Source organism: Haliotis rufescens, unplaced genomic scaffold, assembly GCF_023055435.1.
Source record: "Haliotis rufescens isolate VD_foot unplaced genomic scaffold, xgHalRufe1.0.p SCAF_4, whole genome shotgun sequence".
Classification (NCBI taxonomy): Eukaryota; Metazoa; Mollusca; class Gastropoda; order Lepetellida; family Haliotidae; genus Haliotis; species Haliotis rufescens.
The window spans coordinates 60,169,427-60,191,607 of record NW_025964112.1 but is presented as its reverse complement, the minus strand read 5'-3'; the positions used below and the strand labels follow the sequence as shown (position 1 = coordinate 60,191,607).

General features: G+C 45.5%; 1 protein-coding gene across 2 annotated transcripts in view; it reads left to right on the top strand.

Annotated features, from left to right (window-relative positions):
* LOC124113496 (major facilitator superfamily domain-containing protein 6-like) overlaps positions 1-20,035 on the top strand; it is a 46,663-nt gene extending 26,628 nt beyond the window's left edge. Inside the window, exons 2-7 of one of the 2 annotated variants that reach the window (XM_048381940.1) lie at positions 2,509-2,616; positions 3,108-3,269; positions 13,587-13,817; positions 16,070-16,123; positions 16,581-16,630; positions 17,640-20,035. In XM_048381940.1, the coding sequence (XP_048237897.1) occupies positions 2,509-2,616; positions 3,108-3,269; positions 13,587-13,817; positions 16,070-16,123; positions 16,581-16,630; positions 17,640-17,753 (719 nt within the window). In that variant the 3' untranslated portion in view covers positions 17,754-20,035. Of the gene's footprint in view, positions 1-2,508; positions 2,617-3,107; positions 3,270-13,586; positions 13,818-16,069; positions 16,139-16,580; positions 16,631-17,639 lie in introns of both variants that reach the window. The other variant, XM_046473866.2, reaches the window with a different exon arrangement.
* The last annotated feature ends 2,146 nt before the right edge of the window (positions 20,036-22,181 follow it).

Here is a 22,181-nt window from a genome sequence, read left to right as displayed (position 1 = left end):
GTCGGACGTGATCAAATGAACAATAAAGACCCGACTGTGACTCTATGTCTGTCCTGATACACGCTTCTGGGACTGAAGCCTGTCACAGTCAGGTGGTTCATGCTTACTAAATGTATTTCATGTCTTTGTGCGAAGATTTGGTAAATAGCACTTTATTGTGCCTGGTCGAACGGAAACATTGTGTCAGACTCGCGAGATCTGTGGAATGATTGCGTGATTTGATTGACACACACTGCAGTATGACCGGCAAAGATAATCGAAAACTGGAAGTGCTGCTTTGTTGAGGGGAGGGTTCAAGTTGCCACATATTAATTTTCAATGATGAAAGAGGAAGTTTGATGGCATTGACAACTTTACTAACAATCTATTATGTGTAACCTGTTTTCCAAATTAGCTTTGAATGGAAGAGGCATACATGTATGATGGCATAACGATTCTTGAATAAACCATAATTTGGACTACACGAAACTACGGTTATAACGAACTCAATGGGACCACTCATTTAGTTCGTTATAACCGAAGTTCGTTATACGCATAAATACAGCATACAGTATATTAAAACCATTGTCTATTCATGGACAATATTATGTATAGTGGTAGACCGGACGGCGAAGAGAAACATTAAGTCCCTTTCACTGAAAATATTAGTTGTGAACATTCTGTGGAACTCACAAGAAATACCAGCAGGAAGAAAGACGTCGCATCATTGTGACGTTACATTTTTTCTAGGGTCAACCATTTATTGACCTTGACCTTCACACACGTAGGATGAAACTGTTTTCATGAACAGATCGTGCCATGGTGGTACAGTTATAGCGAATCTTGGTTGTCATTTTCCTGCCCTTTTGCTAACATTACTCTTTGGCTGTTAATTGTCGTTTTTTCTGCGATATTAGTGTGAATACATACAGCATGGATGTTTTAAGTCACCAGACCCGTACATTATGAACACATCTACTATGAGTGAGTGAGTGAGTATGGTTTTACGCCGCTTTTAGCAATATTCCAGCAATATCATGGCGGGGGACACCAGAAATGGGCTTCACACATTGTACCCATGTCGGGATTCGAACCCGGGTCTTCGGCGTAACGAGCGAACGCTTTAACCACTAGGCTACCCGACCGCCCCACACCTACTATGAACTGAGTGGGCGTAAAATCCAAAATAGCGATGACAATTATATGAATCAATCTGACACTAGAGACGACGGGTGTTTGTGGAAAGGGAAGTTATGTCCCACCAGCAGCACCCGCTACTCTGAAACCTAATGGGGCGGTCGGGTAGCCTAGTGGTTAAAGCGTTCGCTCGTCACGCCGAAGGCCCGGGTTCGATTCCCGACATGGGTACAATGTGTGAAGCCAATTTCTGGTGTCCCCCGCCATGATGTTGCTGGAATATTGCTAAAACGGCGTAAACCCATACTCACTCACTCACTCACTCACTCACTCACTCACTCACTCACTCACTGAAACCTAATGTACGCGCAAGTTTTAGAGTTGACATATTTTCTTTTATGCAAGGCTGTGGTTGATGTTTTAAACAAGCAAATGCCATCTGAAGTATTCCGAGATAACAATACGGTATGTGAATTGCTGGACTTCCTCATTGATAACATCTGTGTAAAATGTGGGGTAAGACATTTAGGAAAGAAGTAGGCATCCCCATGTGCACCACGTGTGGTCTTCTTCTTGCTCATCTGTTTCATTATGCATATGAATAGGAATTTCTGCTCGATTTGGCAAAGTCAAAACAAGGTTATTTGGCCAAGAAGTTCACTTCAGAAGCTTGAGATATATTGATGATCTGATATCGTTCAAAAACCATCAAATAGCCAATTCCCTTCCACTGATTTACCCACTTAAACTAGAAATGAAGGAGACCAGTGAGACTCCCTCGTGTTTCATATTTAATTCCATGCATAAAGATTCAGAGTGACAAAACACACAAGGCTGTATGACATGAGAGATGACTTCAATAGTCAACTTCCCTTTCATGTCAAGCAATATTCCAGCAGCTCCAGCCCTTGTTGTCTACATTTAGCAACGTTTGAGGTAAAATCGAGCATGTTCTTGCTACCAACATTGCAAAGAGCGTCATACGACTCTTGCTTAGAAGCTGTTTGATCAAGGTTGCAAAATTCAAAGCCACAGTGAAGCTTTCAAAAAGTTTTATGATGGAAGCGTGGGAGACATTTCCAAAATGACGAATCAGAGACAAGAATGACGTCCGATGCAATTCCTTATTGTGACCATAGATGTGTGTTCCCGTTTTTTAGGTAACAATTGACTTGCCTTTGCATGTGTTTGTAGCGTGCGCCGCGGTGGGGCAGGACACCGTCACTTTTTCGTTCAATGGACTCTGCCTTTGGCAGATATTTCTCATGCATAAGGACACGGTTTTGTCACTTTTAGGGTGGATGTGTGGTGTTTAGGTATAGATTTTGAAGAACATACATGTACAAAATACACCAGTAAGTGAAATAAAGTTTTTTTTCGTTTCCTCCCCAGGTCACGTGAGAGTGCTGTATGCCGGTCTCCTTGGCAACATCTTGAGGTTTATGTACATATCATGGCTGAAAAACCCTTGGTGGGTGCTTCCGTTCGAGTTCGTCCAAGGTAGGTCCAACATGAGTCTGGAAAAGCGTTCTACAAACCAAATGACATCATGGTGTGACTGCAGTGTTTACACACAGAACACTGCCGTACAGTAAGGATGCACTCTAATTGTTTTTAACCTCCACCTTGATATTACTGCAATATTACTAAAGTGTCGTAAAATCATTCTAACTCACATTTTAAGTCACTCAACTCAACTAAATTAGCAAACTTCCAACCTCAAGGTGCCTACTATAATCTCACCAGCTCCATTATGATCGTTCAGGATTTTCGAAGGTTCCAAGGACTTCGCGATAACTTAGTCTCACTTTTCGGGTTTATAACATAAAAGTAGTTTCTTTCAGAAATACTCTGTCCCCAGGATTTACCCCCATACAAAAACGCAAACAAAATGTACTGTCCGTAACAAAAATCCACATTATCCACTGAAACATACAATGCCATACATTATAGAGTCTTATAGTCATACGTCATCTTACGTACGTCTTCAGGTCTGACGCACGCGGCGGTGTGGGCGGCATGCTGTTCCTACATCACCCAGGCCATCCCCAAGTCCCTCAGGGCATCGGCTCAGGGCATCCTACAGGGCCTGCACCACGGACTTGGGCGCGGATGCGGCGCAGTATTCGGCGGCATTCTCGTGTATCACTACGGTAAGTCGACGGTAACCTTGTCAGGGTTGCGGGACATCCTTGTGTATAACTACGGTAAGTCGACGGTAACCTTGTCAGGGTTGCGGAGCATCCTTGTGTATCACTACGATTAGTCGACGGTAACCATGACAGGGTTGCGGGACATCCTTGTGTATAACTACGGTATATCGACGGTAACCTTGTCAGGGTTGCGGAGCATCCTTGTGTATCACTACGGTAAGTCGACGGTAACCTTGTCAGGGTTGCGGGACATCCTTGTGTATAACTACGGTATATCGACGGTTACCTTGTCAGGGTTGCGGAGCATCCTTGTGTATAACTACGGTAAGTCGACGGTAACCTTGTCAGGGTTGCGGGACATCCTTGTGTATAACTACGGTATATCGACGGTAACCTTGTCAGGGTTGCGGAGCATCCTCGTGTATCACTACGGTTAGTCGACGGTAACCTTGTCAGGGTTGCGGGACATCCTTGTGTATAACTACGGTATATCGACGGTAACCTTGTCAGGGTTGCGGGACATCCTTGTGTATAACTACGGTAAGTCGACGGTAACCTTGTCAGGGTTGCGGGACATCCTTGTGTATAACTACGGTATATCGACGGTAACCATGCCAGGGTTGCGGGACATCCTTGTGTATAACTACGGTATATCGACGGTAACCTTGTCAGGGTTGCGGAGCATCCTCGTGTATCACTACGGTAGGTCGACGGTAACCTTGTCAGGGTTGCGGAGCATCCTTGTGTATAACTACGGTAAGTCGACGGTAACCTTGTCAGGGTTGCGGAGCATCCTTGTGTATCACTACGGTATATCGACGGTAACCTTGTCAGGGTTGCGGAGCATCCTCGTGTATCACTACGGTAAGTCGACGGTAACCATGTCAGGGTTGCGGAGCATCCTTGTGTATCACTACAGTAAGTCGACGGTAACCTTGTCAGGGTTGCGGAGCATACTCTTGTATCACTACGGTAAGTCGACGGTAACCATGTCAGGGTTGCGGGACATCCTTGTGTATCACTACGGTAAGTCGACGGTAACCTTGTCAGGGTTGCGGAGCATCCTCGTGTATCACTACGGTAAGTCGACGGTAACCTTGTCAGGGTTGCGGGACATCCTTGTGTATAACTACGGTATATCGACGGTAACCATGACAGGGTTGCGGGACATCCTTGTGTATCACTACGGTAAGTCGACGGTAACCTTGTCAGGGTTGCGGAGCATCCTTGTGTATCACTACGGTAAGTCGACGGTAACCTTGTCAGGGTTGCGGAGCATCCTTGTGTATCACTACGGTATATCGACGGTAACCTTGTCAGGGTTGCGGAGCATACTCTTGTATCACTACGGTAAGTCGACGGTAACCTTGTCAGGGTTGCGGAGCATCCTTGTGTATCACTACGGTAAGTCGACGGTAACCTTGTCAGGGTTGCGGAGCATACTCTTGTATCACTACGGTAAGTCGACGGTAACCATGTCAGGGTTGCGGGACATCCTTGTGTATCACTACGGTAAGTCGACGGTAACCTTGTCAGGGTTGCGGAGCATCCTCGTGTATCACTACGGTAAGTCGACGGTAACCTTGTCAGGGTTGCGGGACATCCTTGTGTATAACTACGATTAGTCGACGGTAACCATGACAGGGTTGCGGGACATCCTTGTGTATAACTACGGTATATCGACGGTAACCTTGTCAGGGTTGCGGAACATCCTCGTGTATCACTACGGTAAGTCGACGGTAACCATGTCAGGGTTGCGGGACATCCTTGTGTATAACTACAGTAAGTCGACAGTAACCTTGCCAGGGTTGTGGAGCATCCTCGTGTATCAATGCGGTAACTCGACGGTAACAATGTCAGGGTTGCGGCGCTTCCTCTTGATCAATACGGTAAGTCGACGGTTACAATGTCAGGGTGGCGGGGCATCCTCGCGTATGGATACGGTAAAGAGACGGGCTGCAGGAATGTAGTGGTCAGGGCTTTAAGCGAGTGCTGGGGGCTTTAGGCATGGTGCAAGGACTGTAGTTGTTGGGGCTATAGTGGTAGGGACTATAGGAAAGATGCAGGCACTGTAGTGTTGTGGGCTAAAGGCGTGATGCAGGCACTGTAGTGTTGGGGGCTAAAGGCGTGATGCAGGCACTGCAGTGTTGAGGGCTAAAGGCGTGATGCAGGGACTGTAGTGTTGGGGGCTAAAGGCAAGATGCAGGGACTGTAGTGGTGGGGGCTATAGGAGAGATGCAGGGGCTGAAGGGGTGGGGGCTAGAGATGCAAACCTGTAGTGGTTTGGGGCTATAGGAGAGATGCAGGGACTGTAGTGGTGGGGGCTATAGGAGAGATGCAGGGACTGTAGTGGTGGGGGCAAAAGGAGAGATGCAGGGGCTGTAGTGGTGGGGGCTATAAGAGAGATGCAGGGGCTGTAGTGGTGGGGGCTATAGGAGAGATGCAGGGGCTGTAGTGGTGGGGGCTATTGTGGTGGGGGGTATAGGAGAGATGCAGGGACTGTAGTGGTTGGGGCTATAGGAGAGATGCAGGGGCTGTAGTGGTGGGGGCTATTGTGGTGGGGGGTATAGGAGAGATGCAGGGACTGTAGTGGTTGGGGCTATAGGAGAGATGCAGGGTCTGTAGTGGTGGGGGCTATAGGAGAGATGCAGGGGCTGTAGTGGTGGGGGCTATAGGAGAGATGCAGGGGCTGTAGTGGTGGGGGCTATAGGAGAGATGCAGGGACTGTAGTGGTGGGGGCTATAAGAGAGATGCCGGGACTGTAGTGGTGGGGGCTATTGTGGTGGGGGGTATAGGAGAGATGCAGGGACTGTGGTGGTTGGGGCTATAGGAGAGATGCAGGGGCTGTAGTGGTGGGGGCTATAGTGGTGGGGGCTATAGGAGAGATGCAGGGACTGTAGTGGTTGGGGCTATAGGAGAGATGCAGGGGCTGTAGTGGTGGGGGCTATAGGAGAGATGCAGGGTCTGTAGTGGTGGGGGCTATAGTGGTGGGGGCTATAAGAGAGATGCAGGGACTGTAGTGGTGGGGGCTATTGTGGTGGGGGCTATAGGAGAGATGCAGGGTCTGTAGTGGTGGGGGCTATAAGAGAGATGCCGGGACTGTAGTGGTGGGGGCTATTGTGGTGGGGGGTATAGGAGAGATGCAGGGACTGTGGTGGTTGGGGCTATAGGAGAGATGCAGGGGCTGTAGTGGTGGGGGCTATAGTGGTGGGGGCTATAGGAGAGATGCAGGGACTGTAGTGGTTGGGGCTATAGGAGAGATGCAGGGGCTGTAGTGGTGGGGGCTATAGGAGAGATGCAGGGTCTGTAGTGGTGGGGGCTTTAGTGGTGGGGGCTATAAGAGAGATGCAGGGACTGTAGTGGTGGGGGCTATTGTGGTGGGGGCTATAGGAGAGATGCAGGGTCTGTAGTGGTGGGGGCTATTGTGGTGGGGGCTATAGGAGAGATGCAGGGACTGTAGTGGTGGGGGCTATTGTGGTGGGGGCTATAGGAGAGATGCAGGGTCTGTAGTGGTGGGGGCTATTGTGGTGGGGGCTATAGGAGAGATGCAGGGACTGTAGTGGTGGGGGCTATAGGAGAGATGCAGGGACTGTAGTGGTTGGGGCTATAGGAGAGATGCAGGGTCTGTAGTGGTGGGGGCTATAGGAGAGATGCAGGGTCTGTAGTGGTGGGGGCTATAGGAGAGATGCAGGGTCTGTAGTGGTGGGGGCTATAGGAGAGATGCAGGGGCTGTAGTGGTGGGGGCTATAAGAGAGATGCAGGGGCTGTAGTGGTGGGGGCTATTGTGGTGGGGGCTATAGGAGAGATGCAGGGTCTGTAGTGGTGGGGGCTATTGTGGTGGGGGCTATAGGAGAGATGCAGGGACTGTAGTGGTGGGGGCTATAGGAGAGATGCAGGGACTGTAGTGGTTGGGGCTATAGGAGAGATGCAGGGTCTGTAGTGGTGGGGGCTATAGGAGAGATGCCGGGACTGTAGTGGTGGGGGCTATAGGAGAGATGCAGGGGCTGTAGTGGTGGGGGCTATAGGAGAGATGCAGGGTCTGTAGTGGTGGGGGCTATAGGAGAGATGCAGGGGCTGTAGTGGTGGGGGCTATAGGAGAGATGCAGGGGCTGTAGTGGTGGGGGCTATAGGAGAGATGCAGGGGCTGTAGTGGTGGGGGCTATTGTGGTGGGGGCTATAGGAGAGATGCAGGGACTGTAGTGGTGGGGGCTATAAGAGAGATGCCGGGACTGTAGTGGTGGGGGCTATTGTGGTGGGGGCTATAGGAGAGATGCAGGGACTGTAGTGGTGGGGGCTATAGGAGAGATGCAGGGGCTGTAGTGGTGGGGGCTATAGGAGAGATGCAGGGTCTGTAGTGGTGGGGGCTATAGGAGAGATGCAGGGTCTGTAGTGGTGGGGGCTATAGGAGAGATGCAGGGACTGTAGTGGTGGGGGCTATAGGAGAGATGCAGGGGCTGTAGTGGTGGGGGCTATAAGAGAGATGCCGGGACTGTAGTGGTGGGGGCTATTGTGGTGGGGGCTATAGGAGAGATGCAGGGACTGTAGTGGTGGGGGCTATAGGAGAGATGCAGGGGCTGTAGTGGTGGGGGCTATAGGAGAGATGCAGGGTCTGTAGTGGTGGGGGCTATAGGAGAGATGCAGGGTCTGTAGTGGTGGGGGCTATAGGAGAGATGCAGGGTCTGTAGTGGTGGGGGCTATTGTGGTGGGGGCTATAGGAGAGATGCAGGGACTGTAGTGGTGGGGGCTATTGTGGTGGGGGCTATAGGAGAGATGCAGGGTCTGTAGTGGTGGGGGCTATTGTGGTGCGGGCTATAGGAGAGATGCAGGGACTGTAGTGGTGGGGGCTATATGAGAGATGCAGGGACTGTAGTGGTTGGGGCTATAGGAGAGATGCAGGGTCTGTAGTGGTGGGGGCTATAGGAGAGATGCAGGGACTGTAGTGGTGGGGGCTATAGGAGAGATGCAGGGGCTGTAGTGGTGGGGGCTATAGGAGAGATGCAGGGTCTGTAGTGGTGGGGGCTATAGGAGAGATGCAGGGGCTGTAGTGGTGGGGGCTATAAGAGAGATGCAGGGGCTGTAGTGGTGGGGGCTATAGGAGAGATGCAGGGGCTGTAGTGGTGGGGGCTATTGTGGTGGGGGGTATAGGAGAGATGCAGGGACTGTAGTGGTGGGGGCTATAGTGGTGGGGGCTATAGGAGAGATGCAGGGACTGTAGTGGTTGGGGCTATAGGAGAGATGCAGGGGCTGTAGTGGTGGGGGCTATAGGAGAGATGCAGGGGCTGTAGTGGTGGGGGCTATAGGAGAGATGCAGGGACTGTAGTGGTTGGGGCTATAGGAGAGATGCAGGGGCTGTAGTGGTGGGGGCTATAGTGGTGGGGGCTATAGGAGAGATGCAGGGACTGTAGTGGTTGGGGCTATAGGAGAGATGCAGGGGCTGTAGTGGTGGGGGCTATAGGAGAGATGCAGGGTCTGTAGTGGTGGGGGCTATAGGAGAGATGCAGGGTCTGTAGTGGTGGGGGCTATAGGAGAGATGCAGGGTCTGTAGTTGTGGGGGCTATAGTGGTGGGGGCTATAAGAGAGATGCAGGGACTGTAGTGGTGGGGGCTATTGTGGTGGGGGCTATAGGAGAGATGCAGGGTCTGTAGTGGTGGGGGCTATTGTGGTGGGGGCTATAGGAGAGATGCAGGGACTGTAGTGGTGGGGGCTATTGTGGTGGGGGCTATAGGAGAGATGTAGGGTCTGTAGTGGTGGGGGCTATAGGAGAGATGCAGGATCTGTAGTGATGGGGGCTATAGGAGAGATGTAGGGTCTGTAGTGGTGGGGGCTATTGTGGTGGGGGCTATAAGAGAGATGCAGGGACTGTAGTGGTGGGGGGTATAGGAGAGATGCAGGGTTTGTAGTGGTGGGGGCTATTGTGGTGGGGGCTATAGGAGAGATGCAGCGGCTGTAGTGGTGGGGGCTATAGGAGAGATGCAGGGACTGTAGTGGTTGGGGCTATAGGAGAGATGCAGGGGCTGTAGTGGTGGGGGCTATAGGAGAGATGCAGGGACTGTAGTGGTGGGGGCTATAGGAGAGATGCAGGGACAGTAGTGGTGGGGGCTATAGCAGAGATGCAGGGTCTGTAGTGGTGGGGGCTATTGTGGTGGGGGCTATAGGAGAGATGCAGGGGCTGTAGTGGTGGGGGCTATATGAGAGATGCAGGGACTGTAGTGGTGGGAGCTATAGGATATATGCTAGAGATGCAGGGACTGTAGTGGTGGGGCTTAAGGCGAGATTCTGGGACTGTAATAGCGCTTATTAGTTCACCTGGTTGATGTGAACAAACAAATCAATACGACATGTAACAACCACTAATGCGCTATGTTGTCGGAAAATACACAAAGTCCAAGCAATCCAAGCAAGATCATTTGATAAAATTAATTCACCGGAATAGAGTGTAAAAACAATCCGCTACAGCAGATGTCGCGGCGCGATGACATCGAGGAACGAATATTTATAGGGACGGTTGATTCAGGCTTGGCTGACACAATCGTGACGTTGCAATAATTAGTAACGTGCGTTATGAAATATTTATAAAAACATTATTAAAATGTTTTGTCCAATGCAACTCATCCTCGACTATACAGGGTAAAGATAATATTGGGGAGAATTCTTCGGTGTGTATTAGAGTCACGGTGTTTAATAGAGGACATACGGTACATCACATCGGAAACGATGCTGCTCACGTTTTTATGTATTGTCAACTAAAACATGGTACAAAGCCAATAAAGAACTTTCACCAAAGTTACATGTAATTGAATAAAATGTATTTACAATATTTTAGACCGTAAAGTATGTCAGGTGAGGTAAGGAGGCTAATAGAGGCTTAACGTAGCATTCCTGATTATTGCACTCGTGCATGGACGTTAGTGAGTGGCTGCTTTTGTAGTGCTAGCCCGTGCAGCACATCAACACGATACCCCCACCCAGACACATTTTACGTCTTTTGGTATTTCGCTGTCAGGGGATTAAACGACCTTCCTCGAATGTTCTGTTTGAATCATCGATTCACTAAAGAAAAATTCATATATACCAATGTTGAAAATATATAAGTTCAGATTTGTGTAAATGGAACTGTAAAAGAATGTGATTAAGTGACAATACACCTCTTTGAAATCTTGGGTTTGTGAACTTTGTCTATTGTTATATAATTTCATACTTTAAAGTTTACACTGTTTCTTTCATGCTGTTTGGCGGAAGGGGTAGTCACGTGATCTGATATTTGGAGTTCACACACCTGTGAACGGACAGAAAAGTTCACACGGTGTGAATAAATTTTTGTGTGAAATTGATCGTGTGAACTTTTGCCGGAACTACTTTCCGGGGTTTCCCCGAATTCTTGATCGGTGTTTACGATCAACTCATTTTTCTATTTTCTTTTCAATCCCTACATTTATCAGCAAAATAATTAATTTAGTATTTTTGCCTGTTCTGGTAACGTTTCATCTGACTTATAAATAAATGCTTGGTTCTGGTGTTTGATGTCGTCTAGCTGCTACATGAAACAAAATGGATTGTCCTTACGGTGATTTGGATATGGAATGGCTATCTATCAATACTAATAACGCAAGTGAAGAAAATGATTTCTGTAAAATTACTGAGGTGAACGACATTGATTTATTGAGCGATATTGACATTCATGCCTTGTTTTCGGAAATGACAGGAATCTAGCACCAAGACAATTGCGAATGAAACAATGTTGTAGACTAGATCTACCCTGCTTAGATATGGCCGCCGTCACAGATCAAAGCGACGGCCCCTGATCAATCCCAAACTAAAACCCGATTCACTATCTTATCGGAAAAAGCTCGGAGGTTCACACAGTTTAACCAGCTCTTTTGAATCGTTCACACTTCAATGAACCCATCCAAACTGACGTTCAATTCTTATATAATAACACGTCACAGCGGCGATAAACCCAACTCATTCACTCACTCTAATAACACGTTGATCTCATCAAGTGACAACAGGGGTATTTTCGGTAATACCGTTCAACTGAAGGATAGATGCAAATTATCCTACTAGTAGTAATACGTATGTAATATGTAACTTAACCAGCATGTGTGCTAGTGTCAGACCTCCACTCCATCAGTGACGCAACAGTCTACAATAGTCCAACTAGGTAATGAAGTATGTGTCTCAGACACCAGCGGGAGACGATGGATCAACGGCCCACGCCAATTCACACGACACACAATCAGCCAGTGCCGGTTTCTCTAGCACGACCGTAGCTGATGGTACCGCGCTATGCTTAGCTAAAACTTGGATATAAAGTGGGCACTGAAGCAGCTAGTCTCGTGGTTAAAACGCTGACCCGTCACTAGGATTCCAATGCATGTACAATGTGGAAATCATAATAAGGAGTCCCCTGTCGAATATTGCGGATATGTTGGTAAAAGCGGCGTTAAAACATATTCACTCACTGCGGGAGTAACGACAGGCGACCGCTTTGTAAAACGGGGCCCGAGTCAATCATTGGCACCATCTGACCCTTATTGAGGGCTCTTTCGGTTTTTGTTTGGTTTGTTGTTTTACGCCGCACTCAGCAATATTCCAGCTATATGACGTCTGTCTGTATATAATCAAACAAACAAAGCTACACTCGTGTCGAGCGAGTGAGTATGTATGCTTTTACGCCGCTCGTAACAACATCCGAGGTATATCACGGCGGAATTGTGTTTGACACAGTGCAGCCATTTGGAGAATCGAAACTGGGTCTTCGGCGTGACCAGCCAACACTTTGACCACTAGGCTACCCTAGCGACCCTTACTCGTGTAGAGTGCAATACAACAGTGGAACCTGAAATGTATTTAAATGTTATAACATGCAAATATCTGCGCATCACAGATTCAAGATTTCTCTGATTGTCTGAAATAATGGTTAACGAGAACGTTCTATACCGCAGCCAATGAGATTGTGTCCTTTCTGTCAAACGTGTATAGATGATGAATTTTATATACTGTTTGCTTGTACTGTTTATAGTGATTTAAGGGAAGCATGTATCCTACAGAAATACCTGCGTTTACCAAATTTGTATTCATGTAAATCTCAGTTGAACTCTAAGAATAAACAAGAATTTTATGGTATCGTGAGGTCACTTCGTAAAGAAATTGTGTTCACCCACTTTGTAACTGTTACATTATCTGCACAGATGTATTGTGTGCAGCACATCTCTAAAGCTTGGTTGTACTCACTGATATCATCTCTTTGTACCTTTGTTTTGTATAAGGGCCGGATACCTTCAGTACAATAAACCATCTTCATCTTGATCTTGAACTGTTATTTCCATAGAATTGAATAATCTTAAACTATTAATTTTTTCTTGTTCCTTTTTTCTTTATTTTGGCCCTTTAAAACATCATCTATTCCTAATGTCATCGATTTAATCTGGCATCGTTTAAAAACTGGAACGATCAGTGAAGTGTAGTGTTACCTTAATCAAAATTGTCGGTCATTATGGCCGTTGTTCTGAATCATGTGCCTATTAAAATCTACCACCATTCTCAGGTGTGGACGTTTTCACTTATCTCCACTCAGACTAATCAGTGTAACTGGATCAAATTAAAGGTTGCCCTGTTGGGGCCCACTAGATCGAGTCCACCAGGACTTGACATTAGAACTTAAAAGCCTGAACAAAAATACGGATAACCGGTTAATCAGATTAGCAAATGATTAGAATGGGAACTCCTTCACTTCTTGCTATCTTGGTGTCTGTGTCAGCTATCCCCTCATCATCCTTGTCTGGCAATACCCATGCTCGGATTCAGGGGGAAATACCTCTTGCTTCCCGAAAGAGCCGACCCGTGAAGATCCGGGGGAGAATCGGTCTTCAGCAACCCATGCTTGTCGTAAAAGGCGACTATGCTTGTCGTAAGAGGCGACTAACGGGATCGGGTAGTGAGGCTCGCTAACTTGGTTGAAGCACGTCATCGATCCCAATCGCGTGGATCGATGCTCATTATGCCAATTACTGTATTGTCTGGTCCAGACTCGATTATTTACAGACCGCCTTCATATAACTGGAATATTGCTGAGTGCGGCGTAAAACAACAAACCAAACAAAAACCGAAAGAGCCCTCAATAAGGGTCAGATGGTGCCAATGATTGACTCCGGCCCCGTTTTACAAAGCGGTCGCCTGTCGTTTCTCCCACAGTAATAACAAACAAACAAACAAACAAATAAACAAACAAACAAACAAACATTCAGGCGTGCTGTCAATTTTGCATCAGCTGCACAGGTGTAAAGTGTTTGGTAACCCGTGCTCTGTGAATTTCAGGCAGCGAAATAACGTTCCGGGCATACGGCGTGTGCTGCATCGTCATTCTGGTGGTCTACCTCGGCGTCAACTACTTCCTCGAGGACCGGGGCTTCTTCTCCCACGGGGGCAGCAACAAGATGACACACCAGATCCTGGAGGAGAACACCCATCTTGCACCACATGGAGTGCCTTCCGGTATAGCACGTGACCTGTCCAGCAGTAAGCTCGATCAAGAATCCCTGAATACAGGTACAACATTGTGTTATTCCTTAGGTGAAATAAGGGATAACTGTGTGTGTGTGTGTGTGTGTGTGTGTGTGTGTGTGTGTGTGTGTGTGTGTGTGTGTGTGTGTGTGTGTGTGTCTCTCTCTCTCTCTCTCTCTCTCTCGCTCTCTCTCAGGGGCGGTCTGGTAGCCTGGTGAGTAAGCGTGCACTCGTCACGCCAAAGACCCGGGTTCGATTCCCTACATGGGTACAATGTGTGAATCCCATATCTGGTGTCCACCGCCGTGATACTGCTGGAATAGTGCTTAAAGCGGCGTAAAACCATACTCACTCTCTCTCTCTCTCAGGGGCGGTCGGGTAGCCTGGTGAGTAGACCCTTGATTTTTATGTTTGACTACCAAATGGGAGACAAATTTCCATTGTGGTTTTCAGATAGCCTGATGTCCAAACTACATGAAATCACATGATGGACATCCCACATATCCAGCTAAATGTCATTTTGGCCGCCACTATTTAAGATGGCCGCCATTTTTTCCAATTTGCTCCAAATTTCAGAAATAAGCATGAAAAACAGAATTTACAATCCCTAGACAACTTTTGTGAAATGAAATGTGTCAGGCACTAAATTCCACACATTTTGATATACAATTTGTATGGTTTGGTGTAATAAATGTTTCTCTGTTATCAAATTATATTCTGTGAAAGACTTTAAACACTTAAGATTCTTGGAAATTTAGCTAGGAAATATAAAAACAAGTTTTGGTTGCAATATGTACGATTTTCTTAATTTTTGAATTATCTGTGAAAAAGTGCACTATATTGAAAAATGGCTGATTATGTTTATGCACTATCGTGTTTTAACTTCCAAATGGTATTTTATATATGAAAATACATGAGACAATTTTATCTATCACAAGGTGTGAACTATTACTCAACAACGTTTCATTGGAAAGAAAAGATGTCAGTAAAATGTTAAAAAAGGGTTATTTCTTTATATAATTTCAACATTAACTCGGGGCGGTCGGGTAGCCTAGTGGTTAAAGCGTTCGCTCGTCACGCCGAAGACCCGGGTTCGATTCCCGACATGGGTACAATGTGTGAAGCCCATTTCTGGTGTCCCCTGCCGTGATATTGCTGGAATATTGCTAAAAGCGGCGTAAAACCATACTCACTCACTCACTCAACATTAACTCAGCAATTATAACTCAATGATATACAAAAAGCATAATAGAATGTGTGCAATGTAGTGCTGAAACAATATCAGTAAATAAAAGTTGTCTGAAATTAATATATTCTGTGTTATAAGCTTATTTCTGAAATCTTTAGAAAAAGTGAAAAAATGGCCGCCATCTTGTAAGATGGCCGCCAAAATCGTATTAAGCTCGGCATCTGAAATGTCCATTACATGAAATTATACAGTTGAGACATCAAGCTAGCTGAAAATCATATTGGTAATTTGTCCCTCTGTTTGGTAGTCAAATTTTCTCTGGCTCATGGAATGCCGAGCGCCAGGCAAGATAACAAGTACCATGGTTTAACGTTCTTTTGGTATGATGCGGCCGGGCATCGAACCCAGACCTTCCGTTCTCCGGGAGTCAAACCTCCAGACTGCAGCGATTCACCGAGCACGATGGGGATGCAGAGTTTGTCTAAAATATGCTGCCATACGGACCAGTGTCTTTGCTGTTTAACGCCGCATTCAGCAATATTGCAGCTATATGAGTCTGTAAATAATCTAGTCCGCAATGTTAGCTTTCCTCCCACTTTTAACGGACCTGCCGAAAACGAAATAACTCATTTCATTAAGATCCGGGAAAAGATATTTTACAATAACGACGAGGAAAATCAAATTTGAAAATTGCACTTTTGTTCATTCCCGTTTTATCATCTTATTAAAATTTAATCCTGATCTGTTGTTTCGAATTTATGACTTGAACATCCTATTGTTAACACGTGACACTGTGTGAGGTGTATTGGTAGCCCACATCATTCCTGACAACCCGAGTCATTCCGGGACTACCTTGCAGGTTACGGAAATGGTCGAGTAGTGACGAATGAGCCCACGATGTCATCACTGCATTGTGGCTTCCTACGAATCATAATGAAGATTTTACGTACACTTTGGTCAACTCAGATCCTCGTTTGCCCCAATTATCACAACGACAGCTGGTGGACTATGTTGATAAACATTGATGAATATATACTGTAATTTGCTGTACATAGGTGTCGTTTCATAGTACGATGTCAATTCATGCTCTGTGTTCTGTTTTCTGTAGAATACGGCGCGACTACGTACGAAGGCGTGAACACGTTGCCCGTGAAGAGCCCAGGTACTGTGCCCCGAGGTTAGTTGATGACAACGCCTCCATTACCAACGGTTGTTGACTAACCTTGTTTGTTTGATTGTTTGTTGTTTAACGCCGCACCCCAGTAAATAAACGAGTCTGGAACCAGACAATCCAGTGAATGACATCATGAGCTTCGATCTAAGAAATTGGGATGCAATGACATGCATCAAGCAACCTGCCCACCTGTTCCTGTTCGTCGCCTCTTACGACAAGCCTGGGTTTCTGAAGCCCACGGGTACTTGACTAATTTGATGCATTTATGCATGTACACTTCTTAATGGAATTTTTCGAAAGAAGAAGCCATCGCCGACTTTTTTCTTTGGTAGTTTGACTGATTATATGCATGTAGTCGGTTTGTTGGGTGTAACTGTGATTTGCTGAAGCGGACGTAAAATATATTGGAAAAGGATATTTCACAGACTCTCCCGTTTGATTTCAGGTTTCGCGAATGGGAACTACCGTGGCTTTGACGACGGAGCTTTTACTCAGGTATTTTCAGACCATCTTACATACGTTATATAACACAAGTAATCTGTTATATATCATTCCTGATCTTCCAATTTTCACTCTGGTAATATTTTATACATGAGAGCCTCCGTTGTCTAGTGGTAGAGCGTCCGCCCGGAGAGCGGAAGGTTGGGGGTTGGGATCCCTGGCCACTTCACACCAAAAGACGCCAAAAGAGGGCACTGGTTGTTACCCTGCTTCGCGCTCAGCATTAAGGGGCTAAGACAAGGACTGGTTGGCTCGGAGTCAGTATACTGTGTCTGAGTAGGGTATTCGCGACATGGTATCTCAGTGGGCAAGCACTATAAAATCAGCATTAGTCCGGACTAGTACAAGCAGCCACACACACGTTCATGCACGTCGCTATTAGTTATCTATCTAAAGGTAACGAAATATGTTATACTGCTATAAAACTCAAAGGACTATTGGTAATAGTATTTATATCAATTCTTAACTTGAAATGAAGCTAAAAATATGACAGCTCCACGGCAATATATAGTATTATTCATATGACATTGTCTCCAAGCAACGGTTACATTCAATCCCCACTGGGGCACGGGTGGCCCAGTCGTCTAAGGCGCCGCGATTCGCTGTGCAGAGTTGTGTCCCTTGGACACGCCAGAAACCTATGTTAGTGGGTTCGAATCCTGGTTCGCCCCGATTATGTTTCTAGGTTTGTCAGCACCATACCCGTGCTCGTGGGTTTCACCTTAGTGGTAAACCTGCATCATTTCGGGCTTTCCTCCCACATTAAGCTGACACGCCGCGATATAACTGGAATACTGTTAAAAGCGGCGTTAAACCCAACTCACTCACTCACTCAATCCCCACTTTAATGTAATAGATTATTCTTATCAAAGTTTAGCAGCGTATTATATATAGTCTGTTGCGTATGATACTGATCATACTTTAAGTCTATACAATGAGTTGCTTGAGTTGTCCATGCGTGCCCTTGTGTATTTCTAAATGCATTTTGTATTGTATTGTATAGGGCTATCAACAAGGGGGACAGGACAGCCTGCTGATGCAAGAGCCGCCCAACATCCCCACCCAGATCTATCAACAACAACCCTACAACACATACGACCAGGGTTACGGGCCCTGAACAGGGGGCATAACTCTAGCCAGCCCTTGAACTGCATATTCCTACCAGCTCAGTCGTGTACTGTAGTTAGTTCAACAAGATATCGAATTGCATCACGCAGAAAAGCAGCATTAATATAGATACTGTGTGTAGTTAGATACCCACTCGTCGGAATCGAATTAACGATTTCACATAGACGTCTAGCAGATCTTTCCGCTGTTATCGTAGTATTTTAAGTGACACGTGGGAAGACTAAACCAGGGACCTTATAACGAAAGACAGTTGTGACGTCATCATCAGCTGACGTCATCTTACGACATTCTCGAGTGTGGCTACACAAAACGGTGAACACAGATCGGTTGACATGGTAACCACGGATCGGTCGATGTGGTTCTGGGGTTCGATTGATGAAGTTACCACTGATTAGTTGATAAGCTAATCATCGGAGGATGACAAGCAACAACGGATGGGTTGACAAGGTAACCAGAGTCCGGTTGACAAAGAAGCCACGGACCGGTTGACAAGGGTACCACAGATAAAGCAACAGTATAACGCTGTATCAGATAACAATGGATTGAGTTGTGATGGATCCGTTCACAAGGTAACCTTGTATACGGTTGACACGGTAACTCTCAATCTCCAAAAGCCCGTAAGAAGGACCATATTACACAATGTCAAAATTAGTGTATAAATCAATATATCAACTGTATTGATCTTGAAGTGGTATTTCGAAGGTGTATCATCTGTATTGATCTTGAAGTGGTATTATGAAGATGTATCAAATGTATTGATCTTGAAGCGGTATTTTGAAGGTGTATCATCTGTATTGATCTTGAAGTTGGATTATGAAGATGTATCAAATGTATTGATCTTGGAGCGGTATTTTGAAGGTGTATCATCTGTATTGATCTTGAAGTGGTATTATGAAGATGTATCAAATGTATTGATCTTGGAGCGGTATTTTGAAGGTGTATCAACTCGTTCATACTATCTCTGGTGTGAAGCCGTCATGACGTGTAGCAAGAGATTCTCAAGATACCACAGACCAACACAGTATGTGATGCAAAGCCACGTCACTTATCAAATGTAGTTACATATCATGCCTATCGCAACCATGTTTCTAGTTTATTTAGTGCAAAGGGAACATGTAAGGAAATTATATCTATAATTATAAGTCTTCAGCGGGGGCTGTGCACGTGGGATGTCATGTCCAGAGGACGGCAGTGTCTGCACATGCATGGCCATATTCTGTTGCTGTTGGTGTCTGGAGTGACCGTTGCCTGCAGTGGATAGCGACCTCAGCCAAAGCCAACGAACTGTAGATACGGCGAAGTCTATGCACATCCATTTAGCTCGCATCATGAATGTAGATAGAGTACATTTTGAAATGAAATGTGTGTTGTTTAGGTACAATAGAACAGTATGCAATTTGGATTTCTAAGTCCCTTGTCAATCATGTAATCAGTACAGTTGAACATTCTTCTCACTATGTATATCCTAATGTGAATCAAAACACATACACATATGATTAACGCTGACGAATACTATATCAATTGTAGAAAGCCTGTCGTTAATTTATCAACATGGTTTGAAATTTGAGTTTTCGAAAAATATATTTTTCGTCATTCTTTCCTTAGTACCCATGAATATGACGAGGAAGTATGTAAATACCTTTGACCTAGACCGACCACAGCGCGGTGCGTTTCTGGACAAATTGGTTTCCAGAATTAAAACGGGACGTGTTTCATGCATTTGTTCTGTTAAACATTCACATATTTAATGACCCCAACATTGGAAGAGTACGAGCGTGCGTCCCTGTCTCTCTTACCAGTGTCTGGTGGAAAGACGCCGAACGATGTGTTGGACACTGTCACTGTGACACACAGAGAACACTCGCTACGTACAGGGCATACAGTGTGGCACGTACAGGGCGTACAGTGTAGCACGGCGTCAGGATGTGTAGAGTACACAAGTGGATCACATTTATGTCCTACTTGATAATGTTGACGAAACATCTGAGACTGCCACCAATTAATAATCCAGTTTTCAATTGATATCACAGTGATTTCCACGATGAACCCAAATTCAGTATGCCAGGCTAAGGCTCGGTTATTGGACTCGCTGTACAAATAGAATCCAATTTGTTCCTATACATGTTGGAAAAGAATTTTTCAAGGTTTGGCCCAGAAAAAAAGGCGTTCTCTGGACGTCTTGAAAAGTAATATTTTGTAGGACCAAATTGACATTGTTTGACTCCTCCTTCCAAAGATGTTCACAACAAAACCAAACCAAAACCAAACCAAAACCGAAACCAAAACAAACAAATAAACAAAAACTAACAACAGCACCTCCCAACCCTTTTCTCCCGAATATCAAACCGCCGGTCCTTAAGTCGATAATCTGGTACCGCCATAGACCTCGACACAGCATGGATCTCGGTTGCCCGTATTGGCTGCATGTAGATATCGCAATTATATCGCTTATATCGATTCACTTGTCACGGGCGATGTATGATTATGATTATGTTTGTTTTTGTTCATGGCGCCCGGATGTCACATACTAGCAGGACATTCTGTGATGCAGTGTGGCAGTGTCTTTTTATAATACCAATTTGTATAGTTATGGTTTTGATAGTTGACATAAATGTCTCTCTTAGCAATATGCGCACTGGATTGTGCGCCCCTCAGTGTACGTAGCAATAGAATCAGTAAATGTAGTCAATGTTTGTGTACGTTGTTTTAGCGGCCTCGCCGCGAATAGCTGCAAAATTGCTGATGCGGCGTTAAGCAATATTCACTCACTCACTCACTCACTGTTTTAGCGGCCATCAAAGGGGGAGTAACTCTAATACAACTGCGTACAGCGGACACTTTAAACTGCGCCACTTCAACCGACACCTCAGATACGTATGGGTGGAAGTCGGCTTCTGTTTTTCATCTTTTCCTAAACACACCGCTCATCACACCACGACGTAATAAGACCAACGTAAGCGTTTTTTTCACGTTTATATTCATGAACAGTACTTGAATGATAAGTTTTGATTTAAAGTTCAATGTAGATTATGCGATTTACCACTTTCATAATATGAATCAAACACCACTGTCTTCAGCAACTCATGCTTGCCGTATGAGGCGACAAACGGGATCGATTGTTCAGGCCTGCCGACTTGGTTGATGCATGTCATCGTATTCTAATTGTGTAGATCGATGCTCATGATGTCAATCTCTGTAATATTTACACACCGCCGTCATATAGCTCGAATATTGCTGAGTGCGGCGTTAAACAACAAACAAACAAAACATGACGGAACTGATGGCAATTGAGCTTTGATAGTCTCAGTAGATGCATGTATAGTGCTGACGTATACCGGCTTCCTCTGTTGTGTTAATATAATATAAAGTTTAAAGGGGTCAGGGGTGACCAAGTCGACGTGAGCGCTGCAGTACTATGTGCAAAGTTGCGTCCCTTTGGCATCCTATGATCTCTGCTTGTGACTCCTGGTTTGTCAGCACCATGCCCACCCTATTGAGCTCCACCAAAGAGTTGAACGTCTACATCCCCTCCCCTCCTTTAGCAGACCCGTAGTGATACAAGTCTAAAAATGTTTGGCGTAAAACCCAAGTCACTACAGGTTTTCGTAAGCCTATTTATAACATATTTATATACACGCACGCATGTAATCAGGTGGCATATGTCAGAGATTTAATTGTCACGGTCAATAGGATTTGCTGATATATGTGGTATCATTTATAATATTTCCATTCTGTATAGACGTTGTGATACCCGTGTAATATAGACGATATGTCAGACAGATGTCATATGGCTCCCCGCCCCTGTGTAATATAAATAATGTTGCAAAATATTCACAAAATAAACTCGGCTCTCGATGAAGAGATACGTGATTCCTCTTCTGTCAGTAGTGAGAAAGACTAACGGATGTACGTGTTTTGTGATATGATTCTTATTGTGACGAGAGTGCTAGGATATTTGTTATGTTTTAACAGTTATCACCTAAACGTGTTATCATTGTGCGATATGATATGACGCATCGTGACGCTTGATGTACGTCATACGTGACGTCATACAATCGCTGTAACTTCACACGTACTCATGTGATATTATTGTTATCATTATAGTTTAATGGTTCTGAAACTTGTTATATTTAGAGTTATCATGTATAGCCTGTCAAATCAAAATGAATTAAATATGATTCAAACACGGAATATATTCTTTTTTTAAATCACATCACCATTTGTACCAAAGGATCATATCTTCTTTAAATGGCATTTAGAAGTTGGTGTGATGAACAATGACAAGTTCTTGAGGATCAACAGCTTCTTCATAATACTTGGAGGCGGTGGTTAAAGCGTTCGCTTGTCACGCCGAAGACCCGGGTTCGATTCCGATATGGGTACAAAGTGTGAAGCCCATTGCTTGTGTCCTCCGCCG